At 44.5% G+C, this 23,015-nt stretch overlaps 2 protein-coding genes across 2 annotated transcripts in view; one reads left to right on the top strand and one right to left on the bottom strand.

The window, feature by feature from the left end:
• The window catches only part of T265_15374 (hypothetical protein), a gene marked incomplete at both ends in the record, with an annotated part of 82,647 nt that overhangs the window by 3,371 nt on the left and 56,261 nt on the right, over window positions 1-23,015 (bottom strand). Inside the window, 5 exons of the mRNA XM_009177779.1 lie at window positions 1,657-1,784; window positions 5,893-6,015; window positions 11,112-11,336; window positions 13,682-13,985; window positions 21,097-21,260. Coding sequence (XP_009176043.1) covers window positions 1,657-1,784; window positions 5,893-6,015; window positions 11,112-11,336; window positions 13,682-13,985; window positions 21,097-21,260 — 944 coding nt within the window. The remainder of the gene's footprint in view (window positions 1-1,656; window positions 1,785-5,892; window positions 6,016-11,111; window positions 11,337-13,681; window positions 13,986-21,096; window positions 21,261-23,015) is intronic.
• The window catches only part of T265_15373 (hypothetical protein), a gene marked incomplete at both ends in the record, with an annotated part of 125,926 nt that overhangs the window by 83,986 nt on the left and 18,925 nt on the right, over window positions 1-23,015 (top strand). Inside the window, one exon of the mRNA XM_009177781.1 lies at window positions 19,329-19,459. Coding sequence (XP_009176045.1) covers window positions 19,329-19,459 — 131 coding nt within the window. The remainder of the gene's footprint in view (window positions 1-19,328; window positions 19,460-23,015) is intronic.

Here is a 23,015-nt window from a genome sequence, read left to right as displayed (position 1 = left end):
CAATTCTCATCTCGTTTATACAAAACGCTTGAGGAAGAAGCTGGGGGAGTGGCGATCCATGCAGCTGTGAGAAGCGGTGAGACACGATAGGCAGATGCTCTTCAATGATTGGGTTGTGGAATAAGCTCGCGGATGACTGGGATACTTCAATGACAAACAAATATTCCGTTTGGCGCTTGTTTTCAGTGAAATTGCACTCAGAAAAAAGTAGCTATACTAACTCCTCGGGTCTAAAGTGAGATCTAAGAATTGTGCTTAGTAACGGACGAGGTGGCTCAAGGGTTAGAGCGAGAACTTACCAACCGGAAGGTCTGTGGTTTTCACCCGACCTCTGCCTCTCGACTTCCCAGGTCTACGCTTCCCTGTCCTCGTGCTTCCTTCTTGTAGCACGATAGTTAGGCACCGAAAGCGTGCTACTGTCGAACGATTTTTCACCGGCGTTTCCACAACTACGCTGATTACAGCTCGCTCCTAACACTAAACGCCACGTGTCCTTTGTTGTCCACTTAATTAACCTGTTTATCGGACATCAGTTGGACGCTGGTTCTCCATCTGTTTATACTATTTTTTAATTGTTCGGTAAAATTGGTGATCGATAAACTGGATGAGGGCAAGCGCTAATTTCGATCTACCCAGGTGAACCACCGTCAAACACCAACCGGTATTTAGCAAATGGGGTCACATAAGTCCTTCTGTGACAATGGACGCGTTCGCTCACATAAATGGAAGCCAAGTGCTTCCCTGAAGATAAACCACAGAGGGATAACTTGCTGCATGTGGGTCCTCTGTTCTGCTCAAATATACATCGCATCCAATGCGTTCTTCCGGAACAAAATACTGCCGAACACTTCGTCAAAAGGGAAATCTTGAGAAAGTGATGGCAGGAAACACTGTTTGATGCTATTCAACGTGTGGTCTCCTCAGAAGGAGGGATCAGATGGTCATGGGGCCAAGAACTTGGGATGAGACTTCTGAATTCGAGTAATAAATGTTGGTGTACATATTGCGGTGTGTCTTCCTCCAAGAACAATCTATCTTTATTTCTTAGTGATTAGATCGAGGCGGTGCAAGTCATTGCAACTTTAGGCGAACTGACGGGTGACCCGAGTGACAGAAAGCTTCGGCCATCGCAGTCAGCGTGCTTGACCGATGTGGACTGAGTCATACGTAGCCTCACAGAGGATAAACAAGAACCGAAACAAATGTCACCTAGTGTTTCCAAAAATGTGGTCCTCTTTGAATGGTATTATTCTGCGTGTCAACCATGACGTGACCAAAGCTTTCGGAAGGCTATATGGGTGAGTCGCTCTGAGTGGATGTTCTTTGGCATGGCACCGATCAAGAAGTCTTCATCTTGATATAAGTATTCCAGACTGCAGGCGTCTCTTGCTCTGCGTGGGAGCATCTCACGTAGACCTCATTAATAAGCCAAAGGTGCGAAACTCGCAAAGTGGATATTTTGACCGACTAAGATTGTCCTACATAAAACATCGTTTGTTTTAAGACTCGGAGCGCAATCCTTCAGACTGGTCGTCTGAACTCGCGCTGATGTGATAAGTGGCGAATTATTTAACAATTATTTGAACAATTCAAGGTCAACCCCATATAAAAGTACAAATCAGTGACCGAAATATACCATATGGTGTTACAACTTACCCTCTGGATCGCAAGAGCTTGACCCCATCCAGTGTCCTTCCGAATATGAACGCATTCTCCTGACCGATTTCTTCAAATATCTCTACATTTACACCGTCTCTGGTACCGATTGTCAGTGCCCCATTAAGCTGGTGAATATAGACGAAAACAAGTGAGCGAATGAAAAAATTTGAGTACCGGTATTTTTTGATCAACTTTTGATAAGCGAAAGACCTAGTGACATATAGAATGAGCAAATTAACCCGATCTTTGCCTGCGTTTTTTAAAAAGAAAGTTGACCACTGTGGCTCTTTTGTACTAGGGATGCTGAACGAGGATGGAACGGTAACTGGAGGGGGGCAGTGAGTAAAAGCGGATGCTTGGGACACTCACAGCTTTGCATATAAGGTGGTCTAAACCTATTCGTCCGGTTGAAGGGGAGACGGGCGAGGTAGATAGACAAGGCGGTAGTTTGGCGTTCCATCCGTGAAGAAACCTTGCAGAGGTGGTGATAACTATTTCCCCGAAAAGTAGTTGGTCGTCAAGTGGAGAATGAATGTCTCCCCCCCCCCCAAGACCTTCGGTTGACAAGAGAACCAGAGCGAGGCTAGCAAGTCGTTGGGGTTGGGGGAAACACCAAACTCAATACTGAGGGCTATAGGACGCTGTTGGATCGGATAACTGATTAAAGTGTGTGCCCAACGGTCGAAAAACGATGACACTGTGCTGTAAGACTCCATTTGTTTGCGGTGATCAGTCAATGTGTTCATAAAGAATCGCGAAGCTGAACAGAAATTTTGGTAATACAAGGATCTGAAACACGCAGTTATAGCCATTATGTCTTCTCTGTAACAGACCGACCGTGATGTGCCGTGCGTGCCAACTTGGCGAAATATGGGGGGGGGGGGGGTGTGAGTTTTCTTCCCATTGTCCAGTGACATCAGTTGTAAGAACCGCAGACTTGTCGTACAGTGGTTGCAGCTGTCACAGTTTCGTTCACCGATGATTCGGGGAGGTGGTGTAGGTAGCTGCCAATTGAAAGCTGGACCTGATATCTTGGTGCGTAAATACAAGACTATTAAGTGGGGGGATTTGGAAGGAAGCTATGTATTGAAGGCACGAGCGCATTGAGGGGGCGACTGGGGCCATTTCTACAATGTCTCCAACCATTGATGTGGACCGGCTCGGTGTCGCCATCTAGGAAGACGTCATTGACCAAACAGCTGAGTTTGCTGGTAGTCGCTTTTATACAGGTACTTTTATATAGGTACTAATTTGATGGTTTGCCATGAACATAGGCATGAACTAGGGTTACACGGGAATTGCTTTTGTAACAGACACTCTCAGGAAATCAATGGGGACCACTGACCGTCGACTCTGCCTGATTGATACGGAGTTATCGATGACGCACATTAGCCCCTCTGTCACAAAGTAACGAACACCAGTGTCACGCCTCAAGTGAAAACTGAAATAGACTGGTAGCCAACATTTAGGGCCCTCAAGCCTGTGAATCCGTAGATTGAAAGTCCAACTCACCTGCCAAAATGACAACGGAATCACGGTGTTCCTCGATATGGGATTGCATATATGACTGATGAGAACCTACCAACCTTCAAGATGGTGGATATCATACCGGGTATGAATATTTGGGTATCTCGAATACCACTCCAAATAAAGTATGAAGCAGCCTTTTTCCAATATGTTTATCTAAAGACAAGTATACACACGGGGTTCATCTCAGACAACTTCCAGCTGCAAATGGGCGCCTATCCTCACAGAGTGACGGTTCCTTTCATTGATGTGAATATCAGCGAAGAGCTAATTTCGGTTTCATAAATACATAAAAAACTGCCTTATTTAGAATGTGAATTTTGGATTAAACGGTTGCCAATAGATTGTCCTGTTGGGGCAGTAGTTAAGTTGACATTCGTTAGTGCCTGCTACAATAGTCCGCTGAATGGATGTTATTCCTTTCGACCGAACCAAACTTGGTGAACTTGACGCCTTGCTAGATGAACTAATTACAATCCCACAACAAATTCCCACACTACCGCCGAACAAAGACCACTGATTTTCAATAGTCAAGCAAAATCCGAAGCTACTCACGACGGCAATTGAGTAGCTTTAAACTTTGACCAGACAGGGTATTAAATCGCCAAGTTCAACATTACTGGTCACCACTGGCAGGTCTTGCTGGCATACACCGGTGAGATTGACCACTGAAGTGACAACGTACCGGAGTGCTTACTGGGTCTTTGTGTACCCCAGAAGGTTGGGAAAATGTGTGTAAACCGACTCTTACGCCATGTCCAAGAGAGAAGGGTATCTCGCTCCAACATTCGTGAAGTGAAAGCTACGCTTCCAGTAGCCAGAAGCGTACCCCTGGGAGCCGTAGTATGCTTGAACAGCATGCCAAATTTATTACATCAAGAGCTTTGAGTCTGGCGTGATGGGAACAACGGACGACAATCAACTTAGGAGTTTGAGTGAGAATAACTCAGCGAAACTTCGTAGCCTCAAGCCATGATCTTGGGCTCGCGGGAAAATAAAGTAATTTGGTCTCCGGCAGAATCACGCTGTTTATGTCAGGTAAATACAGTTTATTTAAAACTGGTCCTTCTTACTACTGCTACTATTATTATTATTATTATTATTATTATTATTATTCAGATGACTGCATGTTCATTCTGCACGCAAAAAGCAAGTCGAATTGGAAAAATCAACTGTTTGAGACTGTTAGAAACCGACTAATTTTATCCATATTCATGTGGAAAAATGTCCATAAAACAGACACCTCGCAGACGCCAACTTTTTGAGGTTAGCCACTGACGGTCTCAACCGGAAGTACACTGCACTTGCGACGAGAGTCTGACGACACAAGTGGTGTTATGGGGAGTTTCGTGTTACTCCACGGTTCTTTGGCCGAATGGTGGCTGTGTCTACCACCAGGTTTCCATACCACTTTGCACCGGCAAGTGCACTGAATCACTTCTCAGTTGATATTGGATCTCATGTCCCGATGCTCCAGTTCGCTTCCTATGCGATCAGAAAACTCGCATCTGTTCGGGTCATCAGATCAAAGCGGTCTCGATAAAAAAAGATTTCACTTAACAGTTCTCAAAGTCTACTGTCTAGCTTGCATGAAATCAGTAGATTTCGTTCCACTGCCAATCGATTTTGTGAAGCTGAAATAGTCAAGCCACTGATGAAATTCTTAGGAAGGAGCATGGTTGAAAAGGGGTATTCAGTTGTCGTTTGACCAACAGATGTTTCCAAAATCCCTACTCAGACCAGCTGCAAGTACAAACGTGGTAAATCATCTGATCGCTGGAAGATTTGCGATTCGTTTGGTATAAACAGTTGTCCGCGAGCGAGATGTCTCACCGGTTAGAGGGCGGATTTACTGACCAGTACGTCCGTGGTTCAAACCCGACCTCTGCCTCTTGACCTACCCTGTCTAGGCCTGGGCAACCTGACAGTATCCCAGCCCTCGTGCTTCCTTCGGGTGGCACCAGAAGGGTGCTACAACTAAATGATTTTCAAAACTGTTTACCGATTACAACGTCACTCTCAATCGTTGGAATGATGCTAACCGATTACACTAAGGAATCGTGCTCCGAAACAGCACATCATACAAGCACGACAGACGCATTTGGTGGGCTTCGACATCCGTAAAACGCTTCTCAGCTTCGGGGCGTAAAAACCATTCAAATGGGTGCCACTGTATGAAACGAATTTTCCACCGATCTCTACTGTGCCCAGTTTGAGATGCTGCAAGATTAGGCTGCTAACCAGCGTCAATGGAGTTCTCGTTGTTAGTTTCTACCGAGATTACCTGAATGAGTCTCTGGAGGTGTAGGCATCTCGGAATGATAAAACTAGCCTGACACTAAGTCCCCTCCCCGTACAATTGTACGTTTTTATTAAATAAATTGTGGTTACACGGCGATGCAGCATCAGTGTTGTGCTGTCGATGATGATAATGGAGGATAGGTCTTCACTGTAGAAGGTGCGAAGATTTCGGGCTTTCGATCGACCTTCAACGAGGAGCTCCAAATTTCTGTGCAGCTGTTTTGTCTTTGATGGTGTGCACCTGTTCTTTTACTATAGAGGAATTCCATTTTCTTCCACACACTACTTAATTCGATAACATTACGATAGCAAGGCTACTTGAGATTCGGTCCAGTTCGGCTTGTCATGATATGGAAAATTCCCTGTATAAATGCCAAACGACCGAGCGAGAAACTCCTGACTCACCATAAATTTCATGTTCCCTGTCCCGGCGGCTTCTGTACCAACACAGGGAATTTGTTCGGACAAGTCAGCTGCAGGAATCACACGCTCAGCGACGGAAACACGGTAGTTGGACAAGAATACCAGCTGAAGGGGGATCAAATACAGACGGTTATATCAGGGAGTGAACGAAATGGCAAGACACGGGTGTACACAACGGGCCTACCGATTGCCGGTGGGATACCGGGCTAGTCAAGCAACTGCACTGGCTGTCTGTTGCTTGGTTAGATATTTATGGAAAATTCTCGTGGTGTCTGCCGTAAAAAGGCACTAATCCATGGAACCAACAAGTTGATCTCCATCGGATCCATCAGTTCCCTCCTAATTGGCTATACATTTATAAAAAAATCCTGGAAAAAATCCATGGAACTTGTTATTGTTGTAACCAAACAGTTTATATTTATCGGATACGTTGAGGGGCATTGAATCGGAAAGCCCAAATTTCTAGACGAATCATTCTGGGGCCATACCATCCACCTAACGACGTGTAGGCGTTCTCGGACATTTGAGATGATGTCTATCAAGGTATCGGGAAAGTGCACACAGTCCAAAACGGAATGACTTCCAGGTGGATTCCATCAAGGTCCCATTTAACCTTCCAAATTTGCTTCTAAACGTGTGCACCTTCCAGTGTAATTGGACAAACTATGCGAGGAAAAGAAGTAGAGTTCCAGAAATAATTATTTTTTGTCACCGATTGGTTTTGAAAAGTCCGCAGTAAACTAGTGGTTATTTGGAAGTCAGTTAAGCTGCAGAAGACTTTGGAAGTTCTGTTAACGCACTCCCATTAGATTTTGGTGTTTAGATACAGTGAGTCGACGACCCGCAACAGAGGGACGCTTCTTCCCGGACACTGACGCTGACCGTTTAAAACCTTTTCCCGGACACTGACGCTGACCGTTTAAAGAAAGAATCCTACAATTTGATTCCGATTATTCTCACATAACGCCAAACCGAGTAGACATTTCGGAAAAGCTTGTGGTAGTCGTTTCCGAATTTCGGTTACTTGCTGAACTACTGATTAGTAATATACTGAAAAAACGGAAGATCGAATGTCCTTCAAAGGCTTGTGAATGTCATTTATTGTCTGGGCCACACAGTCATGATGACGTGGCGGTGACCCAAATCTTGTGACTCTCAAGAAATGTCCTGCAGTCGGTGATGACGTAAAACCTAGAACATTCGTGTGCATCCAAACGGATCTTGTCTTGATGCTACGGTTTGAGTCTTACGCAATATTTACCGACTCACCTATCAGGTTGGCCTGACAAATACCGTCTCTCGACTCCGCAAGCTGAGGGTTGGTAAAATTGACATTTTCTTCCTCAGATTTGAACTGGGCCGACATTAATGTGATGGTCGTCATTGTTCTTTTAAACAAGAGACTCTGATTGTGGACCCTCATCGTTCAGCCCTCTCGTTTTTGACGCTTGTATACCAAACACGAAATACGTAAAGAAGAGTACTTTAATGGCGTATCGATCACCACATGTTGACCTCAAACACATCAGTTTTATTCACTGTGTAAGACGGTGCAGGTGAGCGTCAGACTAGAAAGTTCTCCTGCATTTCCGAATTGTTATCCTTTCACGTCGGCTGGTCCCGTTGATAAATAGCCTTCCGAAGAATCTCACTTGCCATTGGCAACACCTACCGCCAAGTACCCATTACCAGGCCTCTTTAAGCTGTATTTGAATGGACTAAAACGTGAAAAACCCTGAGTTCCTCGGTCCAACGGTTGCAGTCTTGCGTACTCTGTGCAAATTATTGATAGGCCTTTGCTGTTGAGGAGAATGTTGGCAGTGTAGATGGCCGCTGAGCTGAGTAATTGGATTTTAGAGATTTCATCACCCATTGAGATGATCCGACTCTAAGGAGTTTCTCGTTTCTTGATTTACTACAGCTGAACAATTGTACCGTTCTACCATTCAAACAAGCAAGTGATGCATTGAGCTCGATCTAATTCACACAGCACAACGTGCAAAGGACAAATATCGGAACCGGAATAATCAAGGAGAGCTGAACATTGGATTAACAAACCAAGAAACAAGGAACCTCTTGGAGTCGGACCAAGCGAGTTCACATGCTAGCGGCCAGAGAAGTCAAGGACTGAGATCAATCCAGCGTTGACCAGAGTAAGAAAGCGGGGAGAGGCCAAGCTCGAAGGTCATTGATAACCAAGGACACATATCGGAACAAACCAAAGAACCGACCGACCGAACAACTAATCGTGATCGAAGGTCAGCCCCGGTTAGCGGCGCGTATATTAACACACATGCAACACTACTCAACGAAAAACCGCCGTCCCATCGCCACGCTTCACTTCGCTACCTAACAACGCACACCGATGATATCACCTCGATTGGTGGTGAAACGTTTACAACCATATCGCACAGCTAAGCGAACAAACCAACGATGTGTGTTGGTTACATCTCCGAGTTCGGAGATGTAACTCTGCGTAGAGCTGTATTTTCCAAGTCGAAAAACATAATCAGCAAGATGTTTGATCATATATCAGCTCAAACAAGGTTTGTTTATAATGAAGACTCCGTCCTTCAGTGAAGCCAGTCTATGCTGAAAATTCGAGAACCATCGTACAGCTGTTCCATCCTTGTTAGGGATCATCAGTAGTGCTCATCTCAAGAAAATCCGGGGGTCCTCTGACATGCGGACATTCACATGTTTAGCTAGGAGTGACCTCTCGGGAGGTCGCGAGTTTGAGAAATCCTAGATGAAACCTCAGTGGAAAACTATCAAATTTCACATTACCAACCAAGGGTGTTTATTGATTAGGATTCGTGTTGGACCCACAGGCTTCGTGGAACGAACGAAAGTAGTGCTCACGGGAATGTGCGAAGATGATTTCAGCTGATCGATAAAATAGAATCAAAGGGAGCAATGTTATGGGAGACACAGCGAAGTCACAGTATTCCTCAACCAAATGTACTGCTAATGGCCGCTTCATTTTTCCGTTAGAAGATAGGCTTTTCCACATAACACTACTCATAGGGTCGTTGAAATGACTCGTCCTTCCTAGGAGTCATCAAGTAGGCGCAGTGCCCGAGTTTCCAATAACAGCATTTTTCCAATGAACACGTACTTCAGCAACCTTATGAGTAGTGTTATTTCAAGATCATTGAGGGTTTTCTGTTAGCGGTTTAATCAAAGATAACATTGGAACTACCTATTGCAGGTGCCTTCCAGACGGGTGATGTGACGTTTCAGTTTGTTCCCTTCCCTATTGTGACTAGATGGCCGGTTAACTTAGACTAATTCCTTCATCCTACTGGTGAAGTGTGACTATCTTCTAACAAACCGAATCGCTTAGACCTCAGTCTCATGGCATTTACGACAGAAAGCACACATTATGTTTCAAAACAACGCCAGGTGGTCTGATGATGGAAGTCGGTGGAGAAGCCAATCAGAGCCGGAAGGATGTTCCGAGAACTTTACCATTCTCAGGCAAAGTACATATGCTATGCCAACTCTATATCAAAAAAATAGTTCACCAATGGCCAATATGGTGTTGCCCATTGTATCCCGAGGGTGGTGTGTATCAGGATACGGTGTGGGCTGTACCTTCATGCTTTTGACCATAAATATTACTGATGAGAATGCTGATAGCTCAGGCAGCGTAGACAATCGTCGGTTTGTTTACTGAGCTGGGCAATTTGATCGCCGGTCGAAATGACATTATCAATGCGTTGCTAGGGCGGTGTTATAATCGGGTTGACATCAACTAATTAATTACAAGCTATCTGAAAACAGTAGTATCTGATTGTGCATAAGTTAATTCAGCCGCGGAAATTATGCGTGACCGATTCTATGGTTTAACCATGTGGCACATTTGTCGATCAACTGTTAATACAGACCAGTCTTGTTGGAAGTCAAACGAAGGGCACTTATACGGATCAGCAATCAACCCGGCCCTCACAAACACATTCGCATTGGGACACTTTTCAAGCGAACTGAATTACCCTACAACACGGTGGAATCCAAGGCAAGAGGAAGATGATCACAAGCATACTACAACACAATAAGAGTTGCCACAGACCTACTGACACACTGCGAAGTGCATTTTCAACACCAAAAGGGGAACTCAATGAAATGGAAAAGACAAATGTGACCTAAAAAACTAAATGCAAGGATTATGAAAAACACCACGTGGGGCCAAGAGGGAGGGAATTTTCAACCACAGTCAATGAACACATTCCACTCTCGCCCACCTCTGTACATGTAGACCAGGAAACCGAAATATATCAGTGTAATAGAACAAGCAAGAGCAAAGAAAGAGTGGGAATTTATGGAGATGTGGTACTCCATTTACACAGCAATAAACGCATGCATTGAAGACGACACCGTCTATCAACCTCCGAAGGAAAAGGAGGAGGAGGAACCCTCAAAACCCGAGCCGAACAAAGAATCGAAAAAGAAACCAACCGAACTGAGAGGAAAAGACATCCAGGTTGAAGGGTCAAATTAATTCGACCGGAGTTCGCAGATTGCTTCAGGTATTACAAAATCAACCAGCCAATACAATGGGAGGCCACTGACATGAAACATGAAAATCATGATTAACCGCAAGTTGAGAATGGACCAATCAGGCTGAGGACACCAAATTACCGTCAACCAATCAAAATGCAGGATGGTGAACCACAAGACAATACAGACCCTGAACGAATCGATCAGGACGGAGAACACTGGACGTCAGTTGCAGCGTGCATGGGGCAGTCGAACATGTGAACCTTTCGGCGCAGAGGATAAGAACAAACTCTGGATGTTGGACCATTAGTGTATCCGAAGCGCTAGTGGGGTCCATTGGGGCAACCGGATTAATGCTGTTGAGGCGCGTTTGCTGGTTTTAGATAAAATGTACTCTGGTGCAGTGGATGAACTACTCACGCTTCACAGGTCAGTCTGGCTGAGATTTGTTTCACACATGCTTCCTAAGCAAAACACCACCTGGGCTCACTCATCTAGAGTCTAGACTTCATACTACTATATAGACATAATACACTACTCATAAGGTTACTGATACCTCTACACAATGCGGTGAGATATCGTACCAGCTGAAAAATGAGGCAGCCTGGTACATTCAATTGAAGAGGAACATCATAAACGAGAGAATCAGTGTAGAAGCCTGTAATTGGACAACAAAAATTGCTTGATTGGAGCCTGCTTACCTTCAAGCGTCCGGCTACGAGGGGATCGTAGTTGATCGTCCGTGCGATTGAATTGATCAGTTTTATTATCATTTTTGCCATCTGATGCCCTGGAGCAGCGTTCCCGCCAATGATGAAAGTACGTGGACAAATGTCGATTTGAGGATTTGCCTTTAGGCGGTTATATAGGGTCATGACATACAGGCACATGAGCAGGTGGCGCTTGTACTCATCCACACGTTTCACCTGAAGGGGGAGAAAACGATTCAGTGTTTTGTAATTGAGATGTTTAGGCAGGAATATTTACCTATTTGAAAGGGCACAGGCAAAGAAGATAGGTTGTGAAGCAGAGTAATTCCTGGCAGACAAAAATTCGCGAAATCCTCACCAATGTGGATCTTTGGTGGTTTTCCAAAAGAAAAATATCAGTTGGTAATCTTGGATAAGAAGCAGCTATTACGGTAGGCCCACTTAACGTGTGCGCGTGGGGAGCACTGAATTCGGGTGTCGCACCCAGTACAGCCAGCCAGCAGTACGCATCATTGACCGTGCCGTTATTTGAACTCCAGACATAAGCATGCGGGGTGAGCGTGTAAGCACGACCGCACCAACACACTTCGGATGCGCCGAAGCAGGCGGACGTTTTCACGATTGAGCGATGTGATTGGTTTGTCCGACACCCAGGGCGGCGAGCCATATTGTCGATCGATTGGCCCATCCGCCAGGCGCTACGGACGCCCGAAGCCTGCCGATCAATACTCGTTGAGCTGTGGGTGGTTGCGGGTTAAATTACGTTCTCTTATACAGAAACATTACTTCCCTTCAGCTATTGTTGTTGTTAGTAGTTCTGTCGATCTGATGCGGTATCTATGCATGCCATTTACACAAACCTAGAGATGACCTAGCATTAATCATCTAGTTGATTGGTTGGCTCACTATCTGAGCTTGAACCTATTCGTTTCGGAATTGGTGAGAGGGACCACAAGGTTATGCTACTTGGACGGGACACAGGACAGCGCACGGACGGTTCCAACCTTCTTGGGTTTGATCAGGCAAGTGCAGTCCCCAAGTTCCGGTCAACCTTAAGAAGAACATCAAAACGAGAGATTCAGTTGAGTTCAGTTGTGTCTCTCGTGAAAGCCAGATTAGTATTCAAAGTTAGATCACATGCAGGGAATCAATAAGAACGCGTTATTCTCTCTCACCTTGCGAAGAACAATAAGCACAAAGGCCTAAATGTGCGACTACTAGAGAAGATCGTGCACGTGTCGAGACACCCGTTCCGTAAACAGTGTGAAACTTATGTGCATTGTAATGCACAAAGAAATCTGATTGTCATCGAACTTAGCAGGTCTATCGATTGCTCAGATCGGAGGCATTGACTGGTCGGGAGTTGACCTTCTTGATACCACTAAGGTGCTGGTATCCTAACACGTTATTCACCTATGCTAGAACTGTCTAAAGTTTTCGACTCGACTTTCGTTAGTATACTTAATTTTTTTCGGTAAGAAGTGTCTTTCCTCAATGTTGATAATGTGAACCATAACGATGGACGTCCTTTCGGGGGCCAGCTGTCGTTCCACTCGGAGGCGACACCATGGCTGAGGTACTGCCAGATTACCCAATCCTGAAGAGGAGCAGTCTAGATGCCAGGTTGGGTTGGAACCACAGACTTATCGGTCAGTAAGTCTGAAAACACCGAGCCATCTCGGTGACTTGAAAAGTCTTGATTGTTTCCGGCTCGATTCTTTGGGTTCCACCACATGACAACAGGCTCAACTGGATGGTAATTTTGTAAACTACAGCCACGTCCTCGTTACTTGTGAGTGCAACTCACATTCTACTTCTGGAAGATCTACTTTGAACCTGTCCTAAAATGTGCATTTTAGGTAGGACCACAAGTTTAACGCATGGAAAATTTCACATCAGCCAAAAAGGCGCTGCTTAGTAGATACTTTTGTACCACCGTAGCGCCTGTGGCGCTTTCTATGTTCTATTACAAAATCCACCAGGGTATAACGAGGATCACTTTTTTCGAACTGTGCAAGTTTGATGGTTCGGGCGGTCTCCTCTTTTCCACATGTTTCTGCAATATGGTTGCACAGAGTAGTCAGTCCTGAAAATCGACCCACTGTGAGTTTCGTTCCGATTATGATGGGTTTGTTAACACTATTCGCACATTTGTTCGGTTATAAAATCGACGCAGCATCATAAGGCCACTAGGCGCATTTGAAATGACCCTGACTAAAACGGGTGTATAAAAAAAGTGTGAAGCGTGAGGAATCCAAGGTGACTTATGAGATTGAGCAAAATGTAAGTAATGTTAGATGAATCTAGTGGGTGAACTTGCGTTAGGAAGAAGAGGGAATATACATGGAATAATGAGGTTCTTCGGATATCTCCTAAGGTTTATCGTAATACAGAACAATAATGGAAAAACACTGTAAGAAATCAAATAATTTCCAACACAACCTTCCATCGGATGCGGGGATAGCGCTTCAAAACTACTTAGCCAAATACTACTCGTATGCTTCACCAGTAGTATACACCACCACACTGATAAATTCACAGTTGATGGATGTTCAACTTACCATCACGTCAAATAACGTACTGGGGTCAACAAATATATTTCGGCGATGTTTCATGTACTCGGCAAAACGATTTTTGTTATCCATCTTCACGCGCATCAGTCCAAGACGAATATTGCTATCTTCGGACAGTGTCCTCAAACGGTGAAGTGCCAGCATATTGTTGATCCAAGTGTCATCACCTTTGAGGGCATCCATGATCAAATCTGCAAGACCAGGGTTGCATAACAACAGCCATCGTCGTGGGGTGATCCCGTTGGTTTTGTTTACGAATTTTCTGGGCCAAAGTTCGGCAAAATCCTTGAAACTGTAGAGGAATATCGAAGTTAGGACGGTGAATAAACACTGAAATGCGCAGTATGTTAAAATATAGTATTTCGGATGCCTTAATTGACCTTTGGGTAGGTGATTGTTGGTTTGTTTGCCAACGTTGGCGTTTGGCTTGCACCTACAATGGTCAAACTCGTGACGTCACTAAAACTGAAGCCCAGTTCCTTGACGAGGACTGTTCTATCGCACCTTGGGAAACCGCCCACTACAGGAATCGCCTAACCAAACGTTTTCAGTCAACCTGACAACTTTATTTTGAAGAAAAACCTTGTTTGCCGATAGATAGATCTACCAGAACTCTGGTAGGTAATCCAGTCCGATTGATCATAAACGGACTTGCCTATGCTTAGCGGCTCTTTTATACTATTTTTAGTGTGGTTGAGCGTGTCTGTAAAACAGGCGTCTAAATACCCTTTTCTCATTGTTCCGTCTGGCTGGTGTCCAGTTTGGCGTGATGAGCTTGGTAAGCCCGGAGAACACAGAGGCACTCACCTGATCGGCAACCAAATTCTAACGTCTGCAAACGGTGAAGGACCTAGTGCACGACCAGTATATGTACAAAAAGAATAGAACACACTAAAGCACACTGCTGGTTCATCTTTCTTATACGACCAGGTCCTAAGAGTGGCCACCTATTTTCATTAGATGATTTTACAACATCTTGATCGTAACGGCCATGGAGAGCACATCGCTATCTCATCAACAGCGCCTTCGCGTTAATGAAAAGATATATATATTTCATGCTTAATTCAATAACTGACGCAGAGGTGTATGACTGAGAAACGTTATCCCTTTCCTGCAGAGGCCATTCCCCCGACTACAGCAATGAAGTAAATAATCCCCATGCAGGAATCGTAATATGACCCTTCAGCTGAGCTAGTTATAGATTGAAGTTAGCCTAAGGAGATTTTCGAGTTTTACAGTTTTTGCCTTGTAACTAGGGCCACTCTATGCTGAAAACCTGAGGAGCACTTTACAGCTGTTTCATCCTCTCTGGAAATCGTCATCAGTGCACGTCTCATCATAAATTTTGTGGACTTTATTGACACATGGCAAGAGTGGAAGGTTGGTCGAGCCGTAGGATCGTATTCCAATTTCGCCTGCCAGTTTCGTGATGCTTGCAATATCGGAAGCCGTGCCACTGTACCAGCTGGGTCCTCGCTAATGATCTGCTGTAGACTTGGCTCTCTGACCCATTCTCCCAATCTGACGTCATTGTCCAGCTCGAATTCAGTTAGTTCATGTACTTCTAGTCAACCGCTTACATACATTAAAGACAAAACATATCATACATACGAAGATACGGTTTGAAACACGTGACCACCTCGACAGCACAAGCCACAGCAACAAGACAACAAAGGTTGCACGGAAGACATGATCAACTCTCGGAGAGACACAAAAAATGTCATAGGCATAACCAGCCTCACTGGGCTGAAGTGAGACTAGCCACAAAGTCTAATTGTCCGCCCAGATTTGGTTGAATCCCTCTAGTAGTTGAAAATTCAGCAAGTTACGACAGGCTGTGATAATGCTGTTGGTTTATGATAGTGGGCTTTTAGATTTGATTTGTACGGAGTAATTATGTCTGGTTGCGGAAGTCGTGGAAGTTGCATTCATATCAGTCATATTTGAACAGCCCACTTCGAATTCCGATCAGGTCACTGGGTCACGCGGAGCCAACAAAGGCAACTCCACATTGTTCTTCCATCTTAGACCCTCGTCCCTCTGCAGTGACCAGTAATACTTGACTGCGTCAAGTTCCCCTCGTGACTTTAGTGTTATATGAATACTGAGAAAGTGTATCGATCAGAATTTCACTTCGTAAATGAAATCATGCCGAGAATCACTGGACAGCTTTTCCCATCCAGTACGGGGACCAATATCCTCACGTGAATGTCCAGGGAAATTCTAAACTGCAGTCTTCGGGGTAGTGCTACAGTAATCTACGGTTCGACTGCGATTTCTCAATTGGAAAATGATGGATGTTTTCCCTTCTGAGAAAGGATGAAGGACAGCGATTTTATATGCTGTTTAAGTGAAGGCCAGTAACGCTTCGACCATTGGACGGTGGTTAGATCTACTAAATCAAAGTTCGAATTTGGCGTTGTGGTACATGAGATTAGCAGTACGACGATTGCAACAAAAATGACTATTTCTGGCTGAAAGGCCCGTGGTCAGCATCTTGGCTGCTCCTGTGTAGGTTTGGCCAACCTGGCAGTATCCGAGACCTCGTGCTTCCTCCGGGTGGCATGGCAGCTAGGCATTGAAAGGGTGCTATAGCTGGACAAACGAATTGACAATTTAAGCTCATCGATTTGATTCCATTACTAGGCATTGAAGGGTGCTATAGCTGGACAAACGAATTGACAATTTAAGCTCATCGATTTGATTCCATTAACGAGCATAAGAGCACACTCAAGTGTTTCTGGTATTCTACAAGCGGGTGAGGTGATAGAGCATAGAACATCGGTTATTGGTCTGTTCATAGACTGTCAAACCAAGTTATTCGAACTAAAACATAAAACGGTCCTGGAACACTATCCTGTTTCACATCCATCTTTTTTTGAGCGTAAATGTAAATCTTTATCTGTTTTTCCATCACGACTAATCTTACGCCAGCTACAACGTGTCACATCTTTGGATGTCATAAACCCGACACGAATGGCTTAAGTGCCGCCGTTTCGGACGGGAATAGGGGGTATTCATGATCAAACGTTTCTTAATTCAGTCAGTGTTTTTAGACACCGCCGTTCGGACGATGTACACAAAACGTTATAACTGATTGCGATGAAGTACCGCCTATCTGCAATGTTTCAACGTTCAAACTGACAAGCGAAAGTACCGGCTACAGTCACCGATGTTTGAGGGTACATACTGATTTGTGGACGCATCTGATGGCCGAAAATACCTGATTATCACACAATGACTGTCAGCCAAGTGTAGTTGTACTGGTGTCAGGTATACACGCGGTTGAAACCTGCATGTCGGTTCCTAGTGGAGGATTTGTCGTGTAGTGCAGGAAAAATCTAAGTTCAGTACTACAACTCTGATGAGACAAATCCCGGCAGGAACTCGAGCCCATATTTCTCTTCTGTTCATTGAGAGGGGCAATTTGATTGCAATCGCTTCGTCGGTCAAGTTATTATCTGATTGAAAATGCGGTTGTTGAGCTTGCGTGAAGTGATCTAGGATCTAATCACCCAGGTCAACCTTGACCGTTCATTGGTCATTTGGGTGAGCGTTCCTACTGGCCTGTTAGGTGGGCTGTCTTTTGATTGGTGAACGTCCGGGCAACCTTGAGACTTGGCCTATCCGTTCCACCCTCGCACTGAAGTTTAGTCGTTCGCCTTCACAGTGAGCCCAGGCACTCAGACAGGGTCGATTTTGATATGCCGGTCGACTGAATCCTATACTGAATACCGCGCTCCTAGAAATCCCTCTCGTTGGCAGGTGCAAAAACTGTTCACATAATTCTTACTTCTATCCAGAAAATTGTGGAAAGAACTGTAGATCAAGATGAAAGGACCAGAATATCGTCTAGATTTTTTTCGAATTCGCACTTTCAGCGTTGACATGAAACAATTACTAATTTTGACCATGCGAGAATTACTGATCGATGACAATATCTCACTCAAGTAGAAACAAAAGGTGACTTTCTCAGGCAGAACTTCCCTGTAAGACCATGAATCGGTTGGCCCCCACGGAGATTTGCTTGCGTTTTTACCAACGAATACCAGTTGTTCTGACTTCCACTCACACTGCAATCGATCTATAAGCTCAAAGGAAGAATGAAAATCAGCCAGTGAGTGAAACTTCTGTGTGAGAGCTCATCACTCATGGAGCCAGTGAATACGTGTGACCGAGTGGTGTGGATCCCGTGATTGAAGGATATGTGGTAGTATACTCTCCTCATGTTCAAGTTCACCACACTACTGATCAACCGCTCTCAAGGATGAAACAGTTTACAGTGCTTCTCGGCTCGGTTTTTTAGATTAGTTCCACTGGCAAGGCCAGAATGATTTCTAAATCTCCTCATATTATCAACTTCAGTTAGGCCCAAAAGCGTTCAGTCCACGTGATCCTAGAGTGGGAAATATGATAAACTTTCCACCGGAATAGAATGCATACCAAACCAATCGAAAACAAAACAATGATTTGTCCTGCCGATTTACAAAAACGAATTCCTTTGAAGTAGATGACATTTAACAAACAATTTTTCTGGCGTCTTAATCCCAAATTTTTCATTGTACGCAGCTGAGAAAAGTGATACCAACGTCCTATTATGTAATTGCGCTGATATGATCGATACGGTTTGTTTATTGGCAAAATCAAACCAACAGGGGATAGTTTAAATTTCAATTACTGTCCTTCAGGGTCAAAAGTATTCGAAACATTGTTTAATTAGATAAGGAAATTTGTCGTACTGGCAGTCCAGCACGGTGTATTTTACTGATAAGGCACGTGAGTAGTGTTTGATCTGGTGTCCAAGCTCCGCCCCCGCATCTGGTGAAAAGTGAAGCTTACAACGGAAACTACGGAACTGATTAGGAGTTTTCGTTCATTACTATGTAGTATTCAAAGTACGTCCAAGAAGGTTCAAGGGACGCTTGAGAATGACCGCTTTCCTAAATCTCTGTGCAGATGAGATACTTACCATCGCGTCTAATGGTTTGTAAACGCTTAGTCTTGTTGCTAGTGATCACCCCTCAGCGAAGTGCGTTAATCCTTTGAGATGGTTCAATTTATAACTAGTCAGACCACTACTCGAGGATAAACGTATTGCATGTTCATTTCGTGACTTTACTCAGAATAAACATAGGGTTTTAACCACTTATGATACCAATCACCCAGGATAGGTAATTGTTTTTATGATTACTCCTAAGTGTTTTAAGATATTTCTTTCGTGTATTCCATTTTGGGCGTACATGCTCTGGAGGCGATCTCCGAGGGGCGAAAGGGGTTGATGGGAATCGGAACCCGGGACTACTACGAACTTTGGAAAGGTCCAATTTCTTGAGTAATTTTATCTCTGGAATGAGTGTGTATCGTTATTTGGGCGTCATGATAATTGGAGTGGAATAATACCTTTACTGTTTGCCAGAGAATCATTTTTTCGTTGGTAGGGCTTGTTCCTTCCAGTTGAAGATACGACGATATCAAGGAGTCTTTGATGACGCCATGTGATGACAGTCTTGAAGAGCTGTACTCCTTAGCGAAATTGCACATCGAATGACTTTCATTGGTGTGAAAGTGAGTTGCACGTTTCCGCGGGGATGTAAACATGAAATTCGTCAATTAATTTGGTCTGTCACTCTAACAGAGACCGTCATACCCCATGACACGCCAGACAAATTGTGTCCCAATCCACATGAGTCGGAATATGGTGAAGCACGTTCATCGATCAACCATTCCGACACCAATCTAGACGCAATTTTGCATCGTGTTGCCCAGGTAACTCTTTTCCCCGAAGTAAAGCCTTCTATCACATGCAAAATGTGTCTGACCTTGTTTCCAAACTTGCATCGATTATCCGAGCAACGATGCAAGGTGGGATCAGATAGCCAGATACCTTGGCTAACCGAAGTGAGCTGAATGAGTGCTGCAACACACCTCTCACATTACGCGTTGCCCTTTCAAATTCTTTACTGTCTGGTTGTCTTTCGTTTGCCCCTGAAAGAAACGGAGCCATCGACATACTATCTATGGCAAATAGGCAGTCAATGCTCTCGACCATTCACGTCAACAAAAGTTCGAAAACCTGAAAACGGCCTTCACAGTTGAAAACACAAGTGTCCACGTTTGGCGTGTACTTTTTCTGACTGGTATCGATCAGCAATGAGTTTGGGTGGCAAATGACAGCTGGGCATCACAAACTGGGCTGCAGCTACTGGAACGGTCAATCGGTCTATTTCAAGGCCGGTAACTGAAAAAGTACAAGCTGTGATAGAGAATGACCCAGAAGGCATTCAATCATGTAATTCATCACATATAGTAAGCGACCAGGTGTAGGTTCAACTCCCGGTTGCAACGTGCATGCATGCGTCTTCTAACTGTGAGCGAACTAGGAACACATTTTGCCGAATAGTTTATACTCTTCGCTAAACAAGTACAAGCAGGCCGTCATAAACAGATGTGCACGCGTGTGCAAATGAATCGCACGTTCTTACGAGGTGTTGAACCGTCGACATTTAATCCTAGGCCAGATCTACTTTGACCCTGAAGGTCGATCACACACGTGCGCCCTCAAGTCATTTTGAGACATATCCCGATTAGTTCCGCATTCGCATCAAACGAGGTTATTGTGTCCAGCCGCCAGACTGTACCTTTCCAAACACAGGCAATCGCTTCTGAGTTCTCCGAGGAGCGCTGAATTCAGAGTCGATGAATTTACATTGTGGCTAGCTCCGCCACTGAGCTGAGTCGGTGGACATGGTGTCGTTTTGCACGAATAACCATGAAAAACACCTGAGGGACAGAAGTTCTAGAACAGGTATTTAACAAGAGCACTCAAAACTCATCGGTCTCGATGGATTCGAAAAAAATCAACAACACAACATTCACGTAGGGCACGGTTTTTCTTTAAACTGCGTCAATTCACTTTCCAGTTACTGTATCGTCTAACCTCTAGGAGGAATCTAGCATTAACTCAAAGTGGAAATCGATCGGAGGAAACGTTAGACCGGTTATGTTGGGTGTCAAAGCTATCGCTTTAGATGTTGGTGGTCGGGAAAGGCCTTAGATAAGAAGTCTGTGTAAACTATACTACTGAATATCATTGTAAAACATTTTCTGATATACACACCGAAGGCTGGTGACTTAGGTGCATGTTCTTGAGGAATGGCATGTGCGGCCCATACGGCGTTGCCTGATTATAAAATGAAGATGTGAGGAGGTTGATCCAGAGAACAGTCAATGAGAACAGAGAATACCTCTTCTACTGAGTACTGGAGGTTACCGCTGTTTGTGGCTGGAGGACTACCTACATCTTTGATCGTCTGAGCCGTGCATCACACACAGGTGCAAATCTCGGGGTTGTAGAAACGAACACATTGATATAAACCAACAAAACAAAACAAAACAAAACAAACAGCACTGTTTTCAGGTGATTCGTTTGCACTGCTGATACGCCGTTGACACAGTGGGAACCCACGATACACAAGTGGTCCATACTGACAATCGGTCGGTCCGTCATTCGGAGAATAGACATACGTTGGAAACGGCTTGGGTCATTGGGCCATCGTCGATAGATCATCTGCAGCATCGGTTGAGACATGGGAAAAGGGTTAACGAAGAAACAGGTTAGGATGAAGAATATCACGCTGACGAAGTTGCTTCCAGTCATACTTACTCTAGTGGACCAATCACAGAGCGACCACAGAGATGTGAGTACAAATCACCTCATCGAACTGATTGGTTCGTGGCCTAACTGTTGTTTTGGGATAACCAATTCCGACCGAAATTGAAGACCAATTAGCAGTTAACTTTTGTTGATCAGGAACTCTGAAATTTTGAAAACAATGTCTTATTGATATAACTTTTCACCCAAGTCTTACTATACCGAAAAATCGATAAGCACTCTACAGCTGTGAATCACCAACAGTGTGAATCTCGCAGAATTCCGGTAGGAAGTTTCGAACCCGTGACCTCAAGACTATTAGTTTGAACTGTTCGGTCACGAAGGACTGATCAGCCGTGTGAGTTATCAGGTCGAATCTCCCGGCGAATTCGTGAGATACTCACTGCGGATTGTTCCAAGTGAGGACGAACACCGTTGGCATCAACATTGGCTTTCCAGACAAACACTAACGACAAAAATTCATTGTGTAACATTCACCTGATCAGAACAGGATACACGCAGATATGCAGCTCGAAATTTATTTTGTGAAACATCCACAAGTTCAAAAAAGATACTGTAAAATTAAGCAGCGGAATTCCGAATAAACGTCACGTAATGTTTGTCGATCAAAGTCATTATTTTACGAGCAAACCACTTAAAGTTTATCGCTTGCTCCAACAATCACCTGCAACAAAACTATAAGACTGTTCATGTTTCTTACCTGACTGAAAGGTGGATGAAAGACTGCTAGCCACTGGGTGATGGGCGCGTTGGAAACGAAATTCGGAATTTACTGAATTATTTCCAGGAACGGGTTTAATCTCAAAGCGACAGGTAAACGTCCAACACTAAATCCAGGTGCCATTTCGTCAACCGTCGTGCTTAAAAACATCCACAGGTTGACTTGCGGTGATATTTCGATGGACAGTTCGCGCGATGTTAATCCGTTCTTGTCCTACCACGGCCATTCACTCGGTTTCGGGACCGACTTTCCCGTCCAGTCCGATTGAGACCGGGCTTGTAGGTTTACAAGTTTTGTAGCTTCATGTGGTGGAACACCAGACGGCCCTTTTTTGGGCGAGAAGTGTCAACCAGCGCAATGTCGTGATGTGACTATTCGTCCTCACTCCTACTGTTGGCGATGACGGAAAATGTTAACCGTTCCAATGCATCAAATCTTGGGACTTTACTCGATCTAACTTTCGACTGCCGTCTATTCTTGCAACAGATCAATCATCCCATGCATGACGATGATATAAGAGCACATCGCCCAAAAGCTACCGAGCTTGAGATCATGTGTTGAAACTGTTTGTATTTTCCGTCCGTCTGTGAACTCTGATCGTGTCAATCACGTGTCAGCTCGGCTAATCTAAGACCGCTTGCCACACACTCGCCAGTTCCACATCCTCGATTCTGTTCACGCTGTGACGCTTGTTGATTTCCACTGACTTGGCTATCAGCCGCTATGGTGTGAACCACAGTCCCTGTCTTAAAACTTATTTACGGGTTCAATCAAGTAAGTTCAAAGCGGCCGTGTGGGGTGGGAACACAGGTTGTCAGGATATCAACTCATGATCTAATCCACTCGGCCAACTAAGATTTTTGGAGGGTTTTGGAGATATTTGATCGACTGTGTGTGGTGGCCTCAAAAACTCTGGACATGCGACTGGA

This window comes from Opisthorchis viverrini (assembly GCF_000715545.1).
Source record: "Opisthorchis viverrini unplaced genomic scaffold opera_v5_455, whole genome shotgun sequence".
In the NCBI taxonomy this organism is placed as follows: domain Eukaryota; kingdom Metazoa; phylum Platyhelminthes; class Trematoda; order Opisthorchiida; family Opisthorchiidae; genus Opisthorchis; species Opisthorchis viverrini.
This window is presented reverse-complemented; position numbering and strand designations above follow the sequence as displayed.